The sequence below is a fragment of the Carcharodon carcharias genome, unplaced genomic scaffold, assembly GCF_017639515.1.
Source record: "Carcharodon carcharias isolate sCarCar2 unplaced genomic scaffold, sCarCar2.pri scaffold_869_ctg1, whole genome shotgun sequence".
Taxonomy (NCBI): Eukaryota; Metazoa; Chordata; class Chondrichthyes; order Lamniformes; family Lamnidae; genus Carcharodon; species Carcharodon carcharias.
In genome coordinates this window covers 83,817-102,243 of record NW_024471133.1, presented here as the reverse complement: position 1 = coordinate 102,243, position 18,427 = coordinate 83,817, and the positions used below count along the sequence as shown (strand labels likewise).

The following is an 18,427-nucleotide window of genomic DNA, read 5'->3' as shown; positions in this document are numbered from 1 at the left end:
ATTTACTTATTGTTAGAACCTTAATTCTATTCCAGCATTATTGCCATTACAGTATTAGCGTTAACAACATTCTCGGAACCTCACCTGCCCCCTTCAAGCCCTTGAATTAGAGATTCGTGCAGTCTGGGAGGCTTTATAACCCTTCAATATCTTGTTCGCCATTCTGTCAGGAGAGTGGTAGGTTCTGTTGCTTCTGCTTCTTGTTGTTGGCTTGGAGGTTGGCCTGGCATTTGGTATGCTTTCATTCTTTCTTCCATACCTTGATGTTGAACCGTGCCCGGTTGATCTGGCTGCTTCTCTGGTGTGTGCAGTTGTTGTTCCTGTTGATCGTTTTCTGTAGTTAGACGAAAATGTTATTTGTCTCACTGGTGCTCCCTTCACTACTTTCGTTTTCTGTCTGGCCATTGGGAAGCCTCCTGAGACTGAGGGAGAGCATTCCTATGGCCAGAAGAAGATTGAGCAGCAAGCTCACCTCTGCTTTTTGTTGTGGATGGCGATGGACTACTACCAGGTTCCAGCGCCCTGTGTGCTTGTGGCATGTGTGCGGGAAGTTGCAGGGTGTGAGCAGTGGTTGGTGTGTCGACCAGCTGTACCAGAGGGTGAAAGGACAGTGTATCTAACGCACTGTGACACCCTGGTCCCAGAGGGGGAAAGGACAGTATATCTAACGCACTGTGACACCCAGTCCCCAGGTAGAGGCTTCTCAGATAGCAGATCATTCTCTGGTACCACTTCCAGTGGAGGTGCTATGGTAATCCTGTGGTCCGATAGGTGGGGCCTGACAATTGGGAAATTTCCAGGACAGGGAATGATAAAGACCAAAACTGCACAACGAGGAGAGCAGAAAGATCAAAGTTGAAATCCGTGTCTGAATACTTTTGTGTTTGAGTACTCAGGAGTACTCAGGACTGTGCTGTTCTATGACCGGGCATACGCTGTCCTTTCCCCCTCTGGGACCATGTGTCACAATGCGTTAGGATACACTGTCCTTTCCCCCTCTGGGACCGGGGTGTCACAGTGCGTTAGATACACTGTCCTTTCACCCTCTGGGACCGGGTGTCACAGTGCGTTAGATACACTGTCCTATCCCCCTCTGTGACCGGGTGTCACAGTGCGTTAGATACACTGTCCTTTCACCCTCTGGACCGGGTGTCACAGTGCGTTAGATACACTGTCCTTTCACCGTCTGGGACCGGGTGTCACAGTGCGTTAGATACACTATCCTTTCACCCTCTGGGACCGGGTGTCACAGTGCGTTAGATACACTGTCCTTTCCTCCTCTGGACCGGGTGTCACAGTGTGTGTGATACACTGTCCTTTTCCCCACTACTGGGTGGATATTCCTGGCGTGTTAGATTTTGGATTTTCCTCTCCCTCTGACTTATGGGATGTTTTGCTGTGTCCTGCTACTGCATTAAACTCTCTTCTGTTTGTAGGCTATGGAACCAAAAGTCGGAGAAGCCAGGCAGCTGGTAGCCATTGACACCAATGGCTCAATGCTTATTGACGATGATCTTTTAGAAAGCTGTTTCTTAGAGAGGATGTGAAGGACCGGCCGGTTTGTCTGGTTTCCATCATCGGTGAAGAAAGGACGGGTAAATCATTCCTACTCAACTATCTAATGCGGAGACTCAACAAGCTGGTGAGTAAATACTGCTCAGTTATTAAACTGATGAGTGTAAACAGAAATTACCTTTACTTGTAGTCCAAGAGCTTACTCTCTGGTAGTTCTTTGTCGAAACAGATCCTCACAACTCTTCATGGCTCTGCTCTGTCGAATCATTCTGTATCTCTTCTCCAACTCCAATCCCTCTTTCAATCTCCCCCTCCTTCTTCAATCCCTCAATCTCCCTCTCTCTTTCTTTCTCCAATCTCTGTGTCTCTCTCACTCCATCTCCAGTCGCTTCCCATCACTCTGCATCTCCAATCCCTCACTCTCTCCCTCCATCTACAATCCCTCACCTATATTCTCCCGATCTCCAATCTTTCACTTTCTATCCCTCCATTTCCAATCCCCCACTCTCTTTCCCTCCATCTCCAATATCACACACACCCTCTCCCTCCATCTCCAACCCTTCACGCACTCGATCTCTCCCTTCATCTCCAACCCTTCAAGCCATCTCTCTCTCCATCCATCTCCAACCCATCACTCTCTCTCTCCCTCCCTCCCTTTATCTCTAATCCACAATCTTCTCTCCCTCCATCTCCAAAGCCTCATTCTCTCTTTCTCTCCACCCTCCACTCCCTCTCTCTCTCTTCATCTCCAATCTCTCAATCTCTCTCTCCCTCCATCACCAATCCTTCACGCCTCACTCTCTCCCTCCATCTCCAACCCCTCACTCTCTATCTCTTTCCCTCCATCTCCAAACCTTCACGCCCTCTCTCTCTTCCTCCATCTCCAACCACTCACTCTCGCTCTCCTCTCCCTTCCTTTATCTCTAATCTACAATCCTCTCTCTCCATCTCCAACCCCTCACTCTCTCTCGCTCTCCCCTCCATCTCCAACCCTTCACATCCTCTCTCTATCTCTCCATCTCCAACCCTTCATGCCCTCTCTCTCTTCCTCCATCTCCAACCACTCAAACTCTCTCCCTTTCCCTCCATCTCCAAACCTCACGCCCTCTCTCTCTTCCTCCATCTCCAACCACTCACTCTCACTCTCTCTCCCTCCCTTTATCTCTAATCCACAATCCTCTCTCTCCATCTCCAACCCCTCACTCTCTCTTGCTCTCCCTCCATCTCCAACACTTCACATCCTCTCCCTATCTCTCCATCTCCAACCCTTCATGCCCTCTCTCTCTTCCTCCATCTCCAACCACTCACTCTCTCTCCTTTTCCCTCCATCTCCAAACCTTCACGCCCTCTCTCTTCCTCCATCTCCAACCACTCACTCTCACTCTCTCTCCCTCCCATTATCTCTAATCCACAATCCTCTCTCTCCATCTCCAACCCCTCACTCTCTCTCGCTCTCCCTCCATCTCCAACCCTTCACATCCTCTCACCCTCCCTCCACCTCCAATCCTTCAGTTCCTGTCTCTCTCCCTCCATCTCCAATCCCTCACTCTCTCTCTCTTTTGCTCCCTCCCTTTATCTCTAATCCACAGACCTTCTCTCTCTCTCCATCTCCAACCCCTCCCTCTCACCTCGCTCTCCCTCCTTCTCCAATCCTTCACGCCCTCTCTCTCTCCCTCCATCACCAACACCTAATTTTCTCTCTCCCTCTCTCCCTCCCTCCCTTTATCTCTAATCCACAATCCTTTACTCTCTCTCCATCTCCAAACCCTCATTCTCTCTCTCTCCTCCTCCGCTCTCACTCTCTCCATCTCCAATCCCTCACTCTCTCTCCATCTCCAACCTCTCACTCTCTCTCTCTCTCTCCCTCTCTTTATCTCTAATCCAAATTCTCTCTCACTCCATCTCCAAACCTTCATTCTCTCTCTCTCGTCCTCCGCTCCCTCTCTCTCTCTCCATCTCCAACTCTCATTTGCTCATCGTCTCCAATCCCTCACTCTCTCTCTCTTTCCCTCCATCTCCAACCCTTCACATCTCTCTCTATCTCTCCATCTCCAACCCTTCATGCCCTCTCTCTCTTCCTCCATCTCTAACCACTCACTCTCTCTCCCTATCCCTCCATCTCCAAACCTTCACGCCCTCTCTCTCTTCCTCCATCTCCAACCACTTACTCTCACTCTCTCTCCCTCCCTTTATCTCTAATCCACAATCCTCTCTCTCCATCTCCAACCTCTCACTCTCTCTCGCTCTCCTCCACCTCCAACCCTTCACATCCTCTCACTCTCCCTCCACCTCCAACCCTTCAGTTCCTGTCTCTCTCCCTCCATCTCCAATCCCTCACTCTCTCTCTCTTTTGCTCCCTCCCTTTATCTCTAATCCACAGACCTTCTCTCTCTCTCCATCTCCAACCCCTCCCTCTCACCTCGCTCTCCCTCCTTCTCCAACCTTTCATGTCCTCTCTCTCCATCCATCTCCAATCCTTCACGCCCTCTCTCTCTCCCTCCATCACCAACCCCTCATTTTCTCTCTCCCTCTCTCCCTCCCTCCCTTTATCTCTAATCCACAATCCTTTACTCTCTCTCCATCTCCAAACCCTCATTCTCTCTCTCTCCTCCTCCGCTCTCACTCTCTCCATCTCCAATCCCTCACTCTCTCTCCATCTCCAACCTCTCACTCTCTCTCTCTCTCTCCCTCTCTTTATCTCTAATCCAAATTCTCTCTCACTCCATCTTCAAACCTTCATTCTCTCTCTCTCGTCCTCCGCTCCCTCTCTCTCTCTCCATCTCCAACTCTCATTTGCTCATCGTCTCCAATCCTCACACTCTCTCTCTCTTTCCCTCCATCTCCAACCCTTCACATCCTCTCTCTATCTCTCCATCTCCAACCCTTCATGCCCTCTCTCTCTTCCTCCATCTCTAACCACTCACTCTCTCTCCCTATCCCTCCATCTCCAAACCTTCACGCCCTCTCTCTCTCCCTCCACCTCCAACCCTTCACATCCTCTCACTCTCCCCTCCACCTCTAACCCTTCAGTTCCTGTCTCTCTCCCTCCATCTCCAACCCCTCACTCTCTCTTTCTTTCGCTCCCTCCCTTTATCTCTAATCCACAGTCCTTCTCTCTCTCTCCATCTCCAACCCCTCACTCTCTCTCGCTCTCCCTCCATCTCCAACCCTTCATGTCCTCTCTCACTCCATCCATCTCCAATCCTTCACGCCCTCTCTCTCTCCCTCCATCACCAACCCTCATTTTCTCTCTCCCTCCCTCCCTTTATCTCTAATCCACAATCCTTTTCTCTCTCTCCATCTCCAAACCCTCATTCTCTCTCTCTCACCTCCTCCGCTCTCACTCTCTCCATCTCCAATCCTTCACACTCTCTCCATCTCCAACCTCTCACTCTCTCTCTCTCCCTCCCTTTATCTCTAATCCACAATTCTCTCTCACTCCATCTCCAAACCCTCATTCTCTCTCTCTCGTCCTCCGCTCCCTCTCTCTCTCTCTCCATCTCCAACTCTCACTCTCTCTCCATCTCCAATCCCTCACTCTCTCCCTCTCCATCTCCATTCACTCCTTCTCCCTCCATCTCCAACCCTTCACACCCTCTCTCTCTCCCTCCATCTCCAACCCCTCACTCTCTCTCTCTCTCTCCCCCTCCCTCCCTTTATCTCTAATCCACAATCCTTCTCTCTCTCTGCATCGCCAACCCCTCACTCTCTCTTGTTCTCTCTCCATCTCCAACCCTTCACCTCCTCTCTCTCTCGCTCCATCTGCAACACTTCATACCCTCTCTCTCTCTCCCTCCATCTCCAACCCTTCACCTCCTCTCTCTCTCCCTCCATCTCCAACCCTTCACGCCCTCTCTCACCCCCTCCATCTCCAACCCTTCATGTCCTCTCCCTCTTCCTCCATCTCCAACCCTTCACGCCCTCTCTCTCTCTCCCTCCATCTCCAATCCCTCACTCTCTCTCCCCTTCCCTCCCTTTATCTCTAATCCACAATCCTTCTCTCTCTCTGCATCTCCAACGCTTCACTCTCTCTTGCTCTCCCTCCATCTCCAACCCTTCATCTCCTCTCTCTCTCCCTCCATGTCCAACCCTTCATGCCCTCTCTCTCTCCCTCCATCTCCAACCCTTCACCTCCTCTCTCTCTCCCTCCATCTCCAACCCTTCATGTCCTCTCCCTCTCCCTCCATCTCCAACCCTTCACGCCCTCTCTCTCTCTCCCTCCATCTCCAACCCCTCACTCTCTCTCCACCTCCCTCCCTTTATCTCTAATCGACAATCCTTCTCTCTCTCCACCTCCAAACCCTCATTCTCTCTCTCCACTTCAGCTCCCTCTCTCCCTCCTTCTCCAATCCCTTACTCTCTCTCTCCCTCCATCTCCAACCCTTCACGTCCTCTCTCTTTCCCTCCATCTCCAACCCCTCACTCTCTCCCTCCCTCTCTCTCCCTCCCTCCCTTTATCTCTAATCCACAATGCTTCTCTCTCTCCATCTCGAAACCTTCATTTTCTCTCTCTCTCCTCCTCTGCTCCCTCTCTCTCTCTCCCAATCTCCAATCCCTCACTCTCTCTCCCCTCCATCTCCAACCTATCACTCTCACTCTCTCCCTCCCTTTATTTCTAATCCACAATCCTCTCTCTCTCCATCTCCAAACCCTCATTCTCTCTCTCGTCCTCAGCTCCCTCTCTCTCTCTCTCTCCATCTCCAATCTCTCACTCTCTCTCCATCTCCAATCCCTCCCTTTCTCTCTCTCTCCCTCCATCTCCAACCCTTCATGCCCTCGCTCTCTCTCTCCATCTCCAACCTCTCACTCTCTCTCTCTCCCTCCATCTCCAACCCTTCACGCCCTCTCTCTCTCCCTCCATCTCCAACCCTTCATGCCCTCTCTCTCTCTCCCTCCATCTCCAACCCTTCACGCCCTCTCTCTCTCCCCTCCATCTCCAACCCTTCATGTCCTCTCTCTTTCCCTCCATCTCCAACCCTTCACGTCCTTTCTCTTTCCTCCATCTCCAACTCCTCACTCTCTCCCTCTCTCTCTCCCTCCCTCCCTTTATCTCTAATCCACAATGCTTCTCTCTCTCTCCATCTCCAAACCCTCATTCTCTCTCTCTCTCTCTCCTCCTCCGCTCCCTCTTTCTCACTCTCTCCATCTCCAATCCCTCACTCTCTCTCCCTCCATCTCCAACCTCTCACTCTCACTCTTTCCCTCCCTTTATCTCTAATCTACAATCCTCTCTCTCTGCATCTCCAAACCCTCATTCTCTCTCTCTCTCATCCTCAGCTCCCTCTCTTTCCCTCCATCTCCAACCTCTCACACTCTCTCTCCCTCCGTCTCCAATTCCTCACTTTCTCTTTTTCCCTCCATCTCCAACCCTTCACGTCCTCTCTCTCCTCCCTCCATCTCCAACCCCTTACTCCCTCTCTCTCCCTCCCTCCCTTTATGTCTACTCCACAATCCTTCTCTCTCTCTCTATCTCCAAACCCTCATTCTCTCTCTCTCCACCTCTGCTCTCTCTCTCCATCTCCAATCTCTCACTCTCTTTCTCTCCATCTCCAACCCCTCACTCTTTCTTTCTCTCTCCCTCCATCTCCAAACCTTCATGCTCTCTCTCTCTCCCTCCATCTCCAACCCCTCACTATCTCTCTCTCTCCCTCCCTTTATCTTTAATGCAGAATCCTTCTCTCTCTCTCTATCTCCAACCGCTCACTCTCTCTCTCGCTCTCCCTCATCTCCAACCCTTCACGTCCTCTCTCTCTCCCTTCATCTCCAACCCTTCACGCCTTCTCTTTCTCCCCCCACCTCCAACCCTTCACGTCCTGTCTCTCTCCCTCCATCTCCAACCCTTCACATCCTCTCTCTCCCCCTACATCTCCAACATTTCACACCCTCTGTCTCTCCCTCCATCTCAACCCCTCATTTTCTCTCTCACTCTCTCACTCCCTCTCTTTATCTCCAATCCACAATCCTTCTCTCTCTCCATCTCCAACCCCTCATTCTCTCGATCTCCTCCTCCACTCCCTCTCTTCTCCCTCCCTCCATTTCCAACCCCTCTCTCTCTCTCTCCCTCCATCTCCAACCCCTCACTCTTTCTCTCTCTCTGTTTCCCTCCCTTTATCTCTAAACCACAATTCTTCTCTCTCCTTCTCCAATCCCACACTATCTCTATCCCTCCATCTCCAAAGCCTCATTCTCTCTCTTCACCTCCGCTCCCTCTCTCTCTCCATCTCCAATTTCTCAATCTCTCTCTCCCTCCATCTCCAACCCTTCACGCTCTAGCTCTCTCTCCGCCTCTAATCCACCACTCTCTCTTTTTTCATCTCCAATCCCTCAATCTCTGACTCCCTCCATCTTCAAACCATTATTGCCTGTCTGTCTTTCTCCAACTTTTCTTCTCGTAGCTTCTTTCATTTTTTTCTTGGAATGTGGGTATCATTGGCTAAACCAGCCATTATACCTCAGCCCTCACCCCTCACTAGTGGTGGAACCGAACCACTCTTGGTGATGGGTATTGAAGTCCCACACCCAGAGTACATTCTGTGCCCTTGCCACCCTCAGTGCTTCCTCCAAGTGATGTTCAACATGGAGGAGCACTGATTCCTCAGCTGAGGGAGGGCGGTACGTGGTATTCAGCAGGAGGTTTCCTTGCCCGTTTGACCTGATTCAATGAGACTTCATGGGGTCCAGAGTCAGTGAGCTCTCAGACCAACTTTCAGTATTGGCAGGAGTGACCACTGCATAGTCCTTAATGAGATAAAGTTTTGTCTTCACCTTGAGGATATCCTCAATTACCATAACCATCAAGCCAAGGGATCAACCCTGCTTCAGTGAAGAGTGCAGGAGGGCATGCCAGGAGCAGCACCAGGCACACCTAAAAATCAGCTGTCAACCTGTTGAAGCTACAACACAGGAAGGCTTGCGTGCCAAACAGTGAAAGCAGAATGTGATAGATCAAGCTCAGTGATCCTACACCAACGGATCAGATTTAAACTCTGCAGTCCTGCCACATCCAGTCGTGAATGGTATTAGACGTTTAAACAACTCACTGGAGGAAGAGGCTTCACAAATTCTGCCGTCCTTAACGTTGGGACAGTCCGTCTCCTCAATGCAAAAGATAAGGTTGAAGCATTTGTTACAATCTTCAGAGAAGAGCCAAATGGATGATCGATCTTGACCTCCTCCTGAAGTCCGCAGCATCACAGACGCCCGTCTTCAGCCAATTCGATTCACTCCACGTGATATCAAGCTGAAGGCACTGGATGCTACAAAGGCTATGGGCCCTGACAATATTCCAGCAATAGTACTGAAGGCTTGTGCTCCAGAACTTGCCGCGCCCCTAGCCAAGCTGTTCCAGTACAGCTACAACACTGACATTTTCCCGGCTATTTGGAAAATAGCCCTGGTGTGTCCTGTACAGAAAGAGCAGGACAAATCCAACCCGGCCAATTACCACCCCATCAATCCATTCTACATCATCAGTAAGGTTGATGGTTGGAGTTGTCAACAATGCTATCAAGCGACACTTACTCAGAAACAATATGCTCCCTGACACTCTGGTGAAATTAAAACAAAGACACAGCAGCTTTCTTTACTGAAGAAAGTTTAGGGACTTAGGTTCACAGTCAACACTGCTCCACTACAACAGTGTCCGAGCGACCACCATTTACAAGTGTCTGTTTAACAACGTAATTAACATTAAACTTCAACAATGTAAGTAATAACTCACTGACGCTCAGTTTAGGCTCTGCCAGAGCCATTAAAGTCCTGACCTCATTACAGCCTTGGTTCAAACATGGACAAAAGATCTGAATTCCTGAGGTGAGGTGAGAGTGACTGTCCTTGACATCAAGGCCGCATTTGACCGAGTGTGGCATCAAGGAGCCCTAGCAAAACTGGAGTCAATAGGAATCAGGAGAAAACTCTCTGCTGGTTGGGGTCAAACCTAGCACAAAGGGAGATGGTTGTGGTTGTTGGAGGTCAGTCATCTCAGCTCCAGGAGCTCCTCAGGGTAGTGTCCTCGGCCCAACCATCTTCAGCTGCTTCACCAATGACCTTCCTTCCATCATAAGGTCAGAAGTGGGGATGTTCGCTGATGATCGCACAATGTTCAGCACCATTCGCGACTCCTCAGATACTGAAGCAGTCCCTGTCCAAATGCAGCAAGACCTGGACAATATCCAGGCTTGGGCTGACAAGTAGCAAGTAACATTCATACCACACAAGTGCCAGGCAATGACCATCCCCAACAAGAGAGAATCCAACCATCGCCCCTGGATGTTCAATGGCATTACCATCACTGAATCTCCCACTATCAACATCCTGGGGGGTTACCATTGACCAGAAACTGAACTGGGCCAGCCATATAAATACTGTGGCTACAAGAGCAGGTCAGAGGCTGGGAATCCTGCGGCAAGTAACTCACCTCCTGACTACCCAAAGATTGTCCACCATCTACAAGGCACCAGTCAGGAGTGTGATGGGATACTCCCCACTTGCCTGGATGAGTGAAGTTCCCACAACACTCAAGAAGCTTGACACCATCCAAGACAAAGCAGCCCCGCTTGATCGGCACCCCATCCAGAAACATTCAGTCCCTCCACCACCCACGCACAGTGGCAGCAGTGTGTGTACCATTTACAAGATGCACTGCAGCAACTCACCAAGGCTCCTTCGACAGCGCCGCCCAAACCCACGACCTCTACCATCTAGAAGGACAAGGGCAGCAGACACCAGCACCTGGAAGTTCCCCTCTGAGCCACTCACCATCCTGACTTGGAAATGTATCAGCCGTTCCTTCACTGTCGCTGGGTCAAAATCCTGGAACTCCCTCCCTAATAGCGCTCTGGGTGTACCTACACCACATGGACTACAGCGGTTCAAGAAGGCAGCTCACCCACCACCTTCTCAAGGGGCAAGTAGGGAGGAGCAATAAATGCTAGCCCAGCTGGTGAGGCCCACATGTAGTGAAAAAATTTTAAAAAACAGGAAACAGAGTCAGGATAAATGGGTCATTGACAAACTGTAACTAGTGCTGTGCCACATCAGTGCTGGAGCCTCAACTATTTACAATCTGTATTAAAATGCATTGTACCAAATATTTTGTAGCCAAATTTGCCGATAATACAAAAAATAGCTAGGAAAGTAAGTTGTGAGGAGGATACAAAGAATCTGCAAAACGATATAGATGGGTCAAGTGAGTGGCAAAAATTGGCCAACGGAGCATAATGTGGGAGAATGTTACCTTGTCCACTTTGGTAAGAATAGGAAGGCAAAATATTTAAATGGAGAGAGATTTCAGAATGCTGCAGCACAGTGGGGTCTTTTTGCCCTGGTATGTGATTCACGAAAAGTTAGTGTGCAGGTACATCAATTAATTAGGCAGGCAAATTTTATAGAATTTTATATTCCATTCCCTTTACTGTGATGGGGGTGGAGTATAAAAGTTGGGAAGTCTTGCTACAACTGTACAGAGCATTGGGGAGACCATACCTGGAACTGTGGACAGTTTTGGTCTCCTTACTTAAGGAGGTATAGACTTGCATTGAAGGCCATTCAGAGAACGTTCACTGGGGTGATTCCTGGGACAAAGGGGGTTTGTCTAATGAGGGGAGGTTGAGCAGTTTGGGCCTGTACCGATTGGAGTTTAGAAGAATGAGAGGTGATCTTTTTAAAACTAAGGATGGGAGATATTCATTCCCTGAGGAGTATTAGTGAACCAGATGGGCTTTTATTTCAGTTGATCATTGTTTATGGTCACCGTTACTGAGACTAACTTTATAATTCCAGATTTAATCAATAATAGAATTTACTAATTCATTCATTTCTAAATTCACCAGCTACAGTGGTGGAATTTGAACATTTGGCCCTAGGACATTAGTCAGGGCCTTTGGTTAATTATTCCATTACCCCTAAGTTGCTGTCTCTTTTCAATGTCTCTCTCTCCATCTTGGTGCAGTTATTCCAAACTGTATTTGATTGATGTCCTTGAACCAGCCTCCTGGACTTTGATGACCCCCCTCCCTTCAGCTTCTCGAACATGTATACGAACATATGAATTAGGAGCAGAAATAGGCACTCAGCCCCTCGAGCCTGCTCCGCCATTCAATAAGATCACGGCTGAGCTGATTGTAACCTCAACCCCACATTCCTGTCTACCCCCAATAGCCTTTCACCCTCTTGCATACCAACAATCTGTCTACCTGTGCTTTAAAAGTATTCAAAGGCTCTGCTTCCACTGCCTTTTGAGGAAGAGAGTTCCAAAGACTCACGACCACCTGAGAGAAAAATAATTCTCCTCATCTCTGTGTTAAATGGGCAACCCCTTATTTTTAAACAGTGAACCCTAGTTCCAGATTCTCCCACAAGAGAAAATATCTTCTCCACATCCACCCTGTCAACATCCCTCAGGATCTTAAATCTTTCAATCAAGTCTCCTCTTACTCTTCTAAACTCCAGCGGATACAAGTCTAGCCTGTCCAGCCTTTCCCCATAAGACAACCGCAGCCCCCTCCATTCCAGGTATTAGTCTGGTAAACCTTCTCTGAACTGCTTCCAGTGCATCTGCATCCTTCCCTAAATAAGGAAGCTAAGGAAGGAATAATTCAGAAGTGGTCTTACCAATGACCTGTATTTTTTTTTTATTCATTCATTGGATGTGGGCATCGCTGGCTGCGCCAGCATTTATAGCCCATCCCTAATTGCCCCTCGAGAAGGTGGTGGGTGAGCCGCCTTCTTGAGCCGCTGCAGTCCCCGTGTGGTGTAGATACACCCACGGCGCTATTAGGGAGGGGGTTCCAGGATTTGGATCCAGCGACAGTGAAGGAACGGCCAATATATTTCCAAGTCAGGACGGTGAGTGGCTCGGAGGGGAACTTCCAGGCGGTGGTGTTCCCCATGTGTCTGCTGCCCTTGTCCTTCTAGATGGTAGAGGTTGGGGGTTTGGGCGGCACTGTCGAAGGAGCCTTGGTGAGTTGCTGCAGTGCATCTTGTAGATGGTACACACACTGCTGCTACTGTGCGTCGGTGGTGGGGGGAGTGAATGTTTATGGAAGGGGGGCCGATCAAGCGGGGCTGCTTTGTCCTGGATGGTGTCAAGTTTTTTGTGTGTTGTGGGAGCTGCACTCATCCAGACAAGTGGGGAGTATTCCATCACACACCTGACTGGTGCCTTGTAGATGGTGGACAGGCTTTGGGGAGTCAGGAGGTGAGTTACTCTCCGCAGGATTCCCAGCCTCTGACCTGCTCTTGTAGCCACAGTATTTATACGGCTGGTCCAGTTCAGTTTCTGGTCAATGGTAACCCCCAGGATGTTGATAGTGGGGATTCAGCGATGGTAATGCCGTTAAACGCCAAGGGGTAATGGTTGGATTCTCTCTTGTTGGAGATGTTCATTGCCAACACTTGTGGGTGATGTGAATGTTACTTGCCACTTGTCAGCCCAAGCCTGGATATTGTCCAGGTCTTGCTGCATTTGGGCTTGGGCTGCTTCAGTATCTAAGGAGTTGCGAGTGGTGCTGAACATTGTGCGATCATCAGCGAACATCCCCACTTCTGACCTTATGATGGAAGGAAGGTCATTGATGAAGCGGCTGAAGATGGCTGGGCCGAGGACACTAACCCTGAGGAACTCCTGCAGTGATGTCCTGGAGCTGAGATGACTGACCTCCAGCAACCACAACCATCTTCCTTTATGCTCAGTATGACTCCAACCAGCAGTGGGTTTTCCCCCTGATTCCCATTGACTCCAGTTTTGCTGGGGCTCCTTGATGCCACATTTGGTCAAATGCGGCCTCGATGTCAAGGGCAGTCACTCTCACCTCACCTCGGGAGCTCAGCTCTTTTGTCCGTTTTTGAACCAAGGCTGTAATGAGGTTCAGGAGCTGAATAACTATACAACTGAAGCATAACCTCCCTACTTTTGTATTCAGTTCCCCTTGCAATAAATTATAACATTCTATTAACTTCCCTAATTATTTGCTGTACCTGCATACCATGTGATTCATGCGCCAGGACTCCCAGGCCCCTTTGAATCTCAGAGCACTGCATCTCTCACCATTTTGATAATATGCTTTTTTATTCTTCCAACCAAAATTGTCAATTTCGCATTTGCCAACGTTATATTTCATTTGCCAGCTCTTTGCCTACTGACTTAGCCTATCTATGTTCCTTTGTAACCTCCATATGTCCTCTTCACAATTTACTTTCCAACCTTTGTGTCATCAGCAAATTTAGCAACCATCCCTTCATCCAAGTCAGTTATATCAATCGTAAACTGTTGACTCCACAGCACCGATCCCTGTGGCACACCACTTGTCACATCCTGCCACTCAGAAAAAGACTCATACAAGGACACTGTCTGCTGACCAATCTTCTATCCATGCCAATATGTTACACCTTACACCATGAGCTTATATTTTTTGCAATAGCGTTTTATGTGGTACCTTAACAAATGCCTTGCGGAAATCTCCATCCTGCATTCTCAGTCTTGGAGTCATTAGGTCACCTGGGAGTGACAGAGTTCCCTTGGGAAGCTTGGTGTAAGTATTGAGACTATTTTAAACTTCTGTTCCATTCCGTCAGGACTGCAGTGACCAGGGCTGGATGGGAGGGGAAGATGAAGATTTGAGAGGATTCGAATGCAAGCCTGGAACAAACTCTATAACCAAAGGTGTTTTTATATGGAACAAACCATTCCTGATGGATACAGAGCAGGGTAAGGTAGGTGTGAACTCGATCGTCTCTCGCTCTATAACACACTCTCACCCTGTGTCTATCCTGAGGGATACAGAGCAGGGTAAGGTAGGTGTGAACTCGATCGTCTCTCGCTCTGTAACACACTCTCACCCTGTGTCTATCCTGAGGGATACAGAGCAGGGTAAGGTAGGTGTGAACTCGATCGTCTCTCGCTCTGTAACACACTCTCACCCTGTGTCTACCCTGAGGGATACAGAGCAGGGTAAGGTAGGTGTGAACTCGATCGTCTCTCGCTCTGTAACACACTCTCACCCTGTGTCTACCCTGAGGGATACAGAGCAGGGTAAGGTAGGTGTGAACTCGATCGTCTCTCGCTCTGTAACACACTCTCACCCTGTGTCTACCCTGAGGGATACAGGGCAGGGTAAGGTAGGTGTGAACTCGATTGATGTTCAAGAATGAATGATCAGGGTCAGTACTGAGATACCTCCACACTGTCAGGTGGTCAGTGATGAAGTAACACTGCACTGCCGGGAATGCACTAATGAGACCATGCACCAGTGCTGCGAATCAGTACTGATGAGTGCCGCACATTTGGAGAATGAGCACTGACCGAATGCCGCTCTGTCAGGGGGCCAGCATTGTGCGATGTCAGCACTACCGGAACATTAGCACCGCACTGTCGGATACTCAGAACTGAGGGAGCGCCGCACTGTCAGAGGGTTATTGCTCATAGAGCACTGCATTTTCAGAGGATCAGTGTTGAGGGAGCGCCGCACAGTTGAGGGTCAGTGCTGAGGGTGCACCGCACTGTCGGAGGGTCAGTACTGAGGGTGCACCGCAGTTTCAGAGGGTCAGTACTGAGGGAGTGCCGCACTGTCAGAGGGTCAGTGCTGAGGGAGTGCTGCACTGTCAGAGGGTCAGTGCTGAGGGAGCGCCGCACTGTCGGAGGGTCAGTATTGAGGGAGCGCCGCACTGTCAGACGGTCAGTGCTGAGGGAGGGGCCCACCACCCTAGAGTCAGTGCTGAGAGAGGGGCGCACTGCCCCCAAGGATCAGTGTTGAGGGGGTGTCCCATCACCCTAGAGTCAGTACTGAGGGAGGGGCCCACTGCCCAACAGTCAGCACCGATGTGCATCCAAATGTTGCAAAAGTGCAAGGGACTTAGTAAGTCACTATGTCTCCTCATTCCCTCTATTCTCTCTCTGCTGTTCGCTTGCTTTAGTTTTGCTCTGTTCATGGGAGTTCCATAGGGATGCATTGGGTAGTGGATGCACAGAATGTAGGCATTGCTGGCTAGGCCAGCATTTATTCCCCATCCTTAATTACCCCTTTAGAAGGTGGTGGGTGAGCTGCCTTCTTGAACTGCTGCAGTCCCGTGTGGTGTAGGTACATCCACAATGCTATCAGGAAGGGAGTTCAAGGATTTTGACCCAGCGACAGTGAAGGAATGGCCGATATATTTCCAAGTCAGGATGGTGAGTGGCTCGGAGGGGAACTTCCAGGTGCTGGTGTTCCCCATGTATCTACTGCCCTTGTCCTTCTAGATGGTAGCGGTCGTGAGTTTGGAAGGTGCTGTCGAAGGACCCTTGGTGAGTTGCTGCAGTGCATCTTGTAGATGGTACACACACTGCTGCCACTGTGCGTTGGTGGTGGAGGGAGTGAATGTTTGTGGATGGGGTGCCGATCAAGCGGGGCTGCTTTGTCCTGGATGGTGTCGAGCTTCTTGTGTTGTTGGAGCTGCACTCATCCAGGCAAGTGGGGAGTGTTCCATCACACTCCTGACTTGTGTCTTGTAGATGGTGGATCAGGTTTGGGGAGTCAGGAAGTGAGTTACTCTCCGCAGGATTCCCAGCCTCTGACCTGCTCTTGTAGCCACAATATTTTTATGGCTGGTCCAGTTCAGTTTCTGGTCAATGGTAACCCCCAGGATGGGGGATTCAGTGATGGTAATGCCATTATATGTCAAGGGGCGATGGTTAGATTCTCTCTTGTCAGAGATGGTCATTGCCTGACACTTGTGTAGGTGTGAATGTTACTTGTCATTTGTCAGCCCAAGCCTGGATATTGTCCAGCTCTTACTGCATTTGGACATGGACTGCTTCAGTATCTGAGGAATCACAAACGGTACTGAACATTGTACAATCATCAGCCACCCTCAAGTGATGTTCAACATGGAGGAGCACTGATTCCTCAGCTAAGGGAGGGCAGTACGTAGTAATCAGCAAGAGGTTTCCTTGTACATGTTTGACCTGATGCCCTGAGACTTCATGGGGTCCGGATTCGATGTTGAGGACTCCCAGGGCAACTCTCCCACTACTGTATACCACTGTGCCGCCACCTCAGCTGGGCCTGCCCTGCCGGTGGGACAGGGCATACCCAGGGCTGGTGATGGTGGAGTCTGGGACATTATCTGTAAGGTATGATTCCCATGAGGATGACTGTGTCAGGCTGTTGCTTGACTCGTCTGTCAGACAGCTCTCTCAATTTTGGCACTAGCCCCCAGATATTAATAAAGATGTCTTGGCAGGGTCGACAGGGCTGAGATTGCTGTTGTTGTATCCAGTGCCGAAGTCAATACCGGGTGCTCCGTTTCGTTTCATTTCTTTTTTGTGACTTTGTAGGAGTTTGATACAACTGAGTATTTTGTTAGGGCCACACAAATTTAACAACAACCCCAACATTGTAAAACACCAACAAATTCAACAACAACCTCAACATTGAAAAACACCAACAAATTCAACAACAACCCCAACATTGAAAAACACCAATAACTTGAACAATCCCAACATTGAAAAACAGCAACAAATTCAACAACAACCCCAACATTGAAAAACACCAAATTCAACAACAACCCCAACATTGAAAAACACCAATAACTTGAACAATCCCAACATTGAAAAACAGCAACAAATTCAACAACAACCCCAACATTGAAAACACCAAATTCAACAACAACCCCAACATTGAAAAACACCAACAAATTCAACAACAACCCCAATATTGAAAAACACCAACAAATTCAACAACAACCCCAACATTGAAAAACACCAAATTCAACAACAACCCCAACATTGAAAAACACCAACAAATTCAACAACAACCCCAATATTGAAAAACACCAACAAATTCAACAACAACCCCAACTTTGAAAAAAACCCAATAACTTGAACAACAACCCCAACATTGAAAAACACCAACAAATTCAACAACAACCCCAACATTGAAAACACCAACAAATTCAACAACAACCCCAACATTGAAAAACACCAACAAATTCAACAACAACCCCAACATTGAAAAAAACCAATAACTTGAACAACAACCCCAACATTGAAAACACCAACAAATTCAACAACAACCCAACATTGAAAACACCAACAAATTCAACAATAACCCCAACATTGAAAACACCAACAAATTCAACAACAACCCCAACTTTGAAAACACCAACAAATTCAACAACCCCAACATTGAAAAACACCAACAAATTCAACAACAACGTCAACATTGAAAAACACCAACAAATTCAACAATAACCCCAACATTGAAAAACACCAATAACTTGAACAATCCCAACATTGAAAAACAGCAACAAATTCAACAACAACCCCAACATTGAAAAACACCAAATTCAACAACAACCCCAATATTGAAAAACACCAACAAATTCAACAACAACCCCAACTTTGAAAAAAACCCAATAACTTGAACAACAACCCCAACATTGAAAAACACCAACAAATTCAACAACAACCCCAACATTGAAAAACACCAACAAATTCAACAACAACCCCAATATTGAAAAACACCAACAAATTCAACAACAACCCCAACTTTGAAAAAAACCCAATAACTTGAACAACAACCCCAACATTGAAAAACACCAACAAATTCAACAACAACCCCAACATTGAAAACACCAACAAATTCAACAACAACCCCAACATTGAAAAACACCAACAAATTCAACAACAACCCCAACATTGAAAAACACCAACAAATTCAACAACAACCACAATATTGAGAAGCAACAACAAATTCAACAACAAACTCAACATTGAAAAAGACAAAGAAATTCAACAACCTCAACATTGAAAAACACCAACAAATTCAACAACAACCCCAACATTGAAAACACCAACAAATTCAACAACAACCCCAACATTGAAAAACACCAACAAATTCAACAACAACCCCAACATTGAAAAACACCAACAAATTCA

The 18,427-nt window shown here is 48.4% G+C and overlaps 1 protein-coding gene across 1 annotated transcript in view; it reads left to right on the top strand.

The window, feature by feature from the left end:
• Positions 1–340: 340 nt before the first annotated feature.
• LOC121275207 (RING finger protein 112-like) overlaps positions 341–18,427 on the top strand; it is a gene marked incomplete at both ends in the record, with an annotated part of 48,812 nt that continues 30,725 nt past the window's right edge. Inside the window, 3 exons of the mRNA XM_041182632.1 lie at positions 341–558; positions 1,522–1,642; positions 14,089–14,226. Of these exons, the coding sequence (XP_041038566.1) occupies positions 341–558; positions 1,522–1,642; positions 14,089–14,226 (477 nt within the window). The remainder of the gene's footprint in view (positions 559–1,521; positions 1,643–14,088; positions 14,227–18,427) is intronic.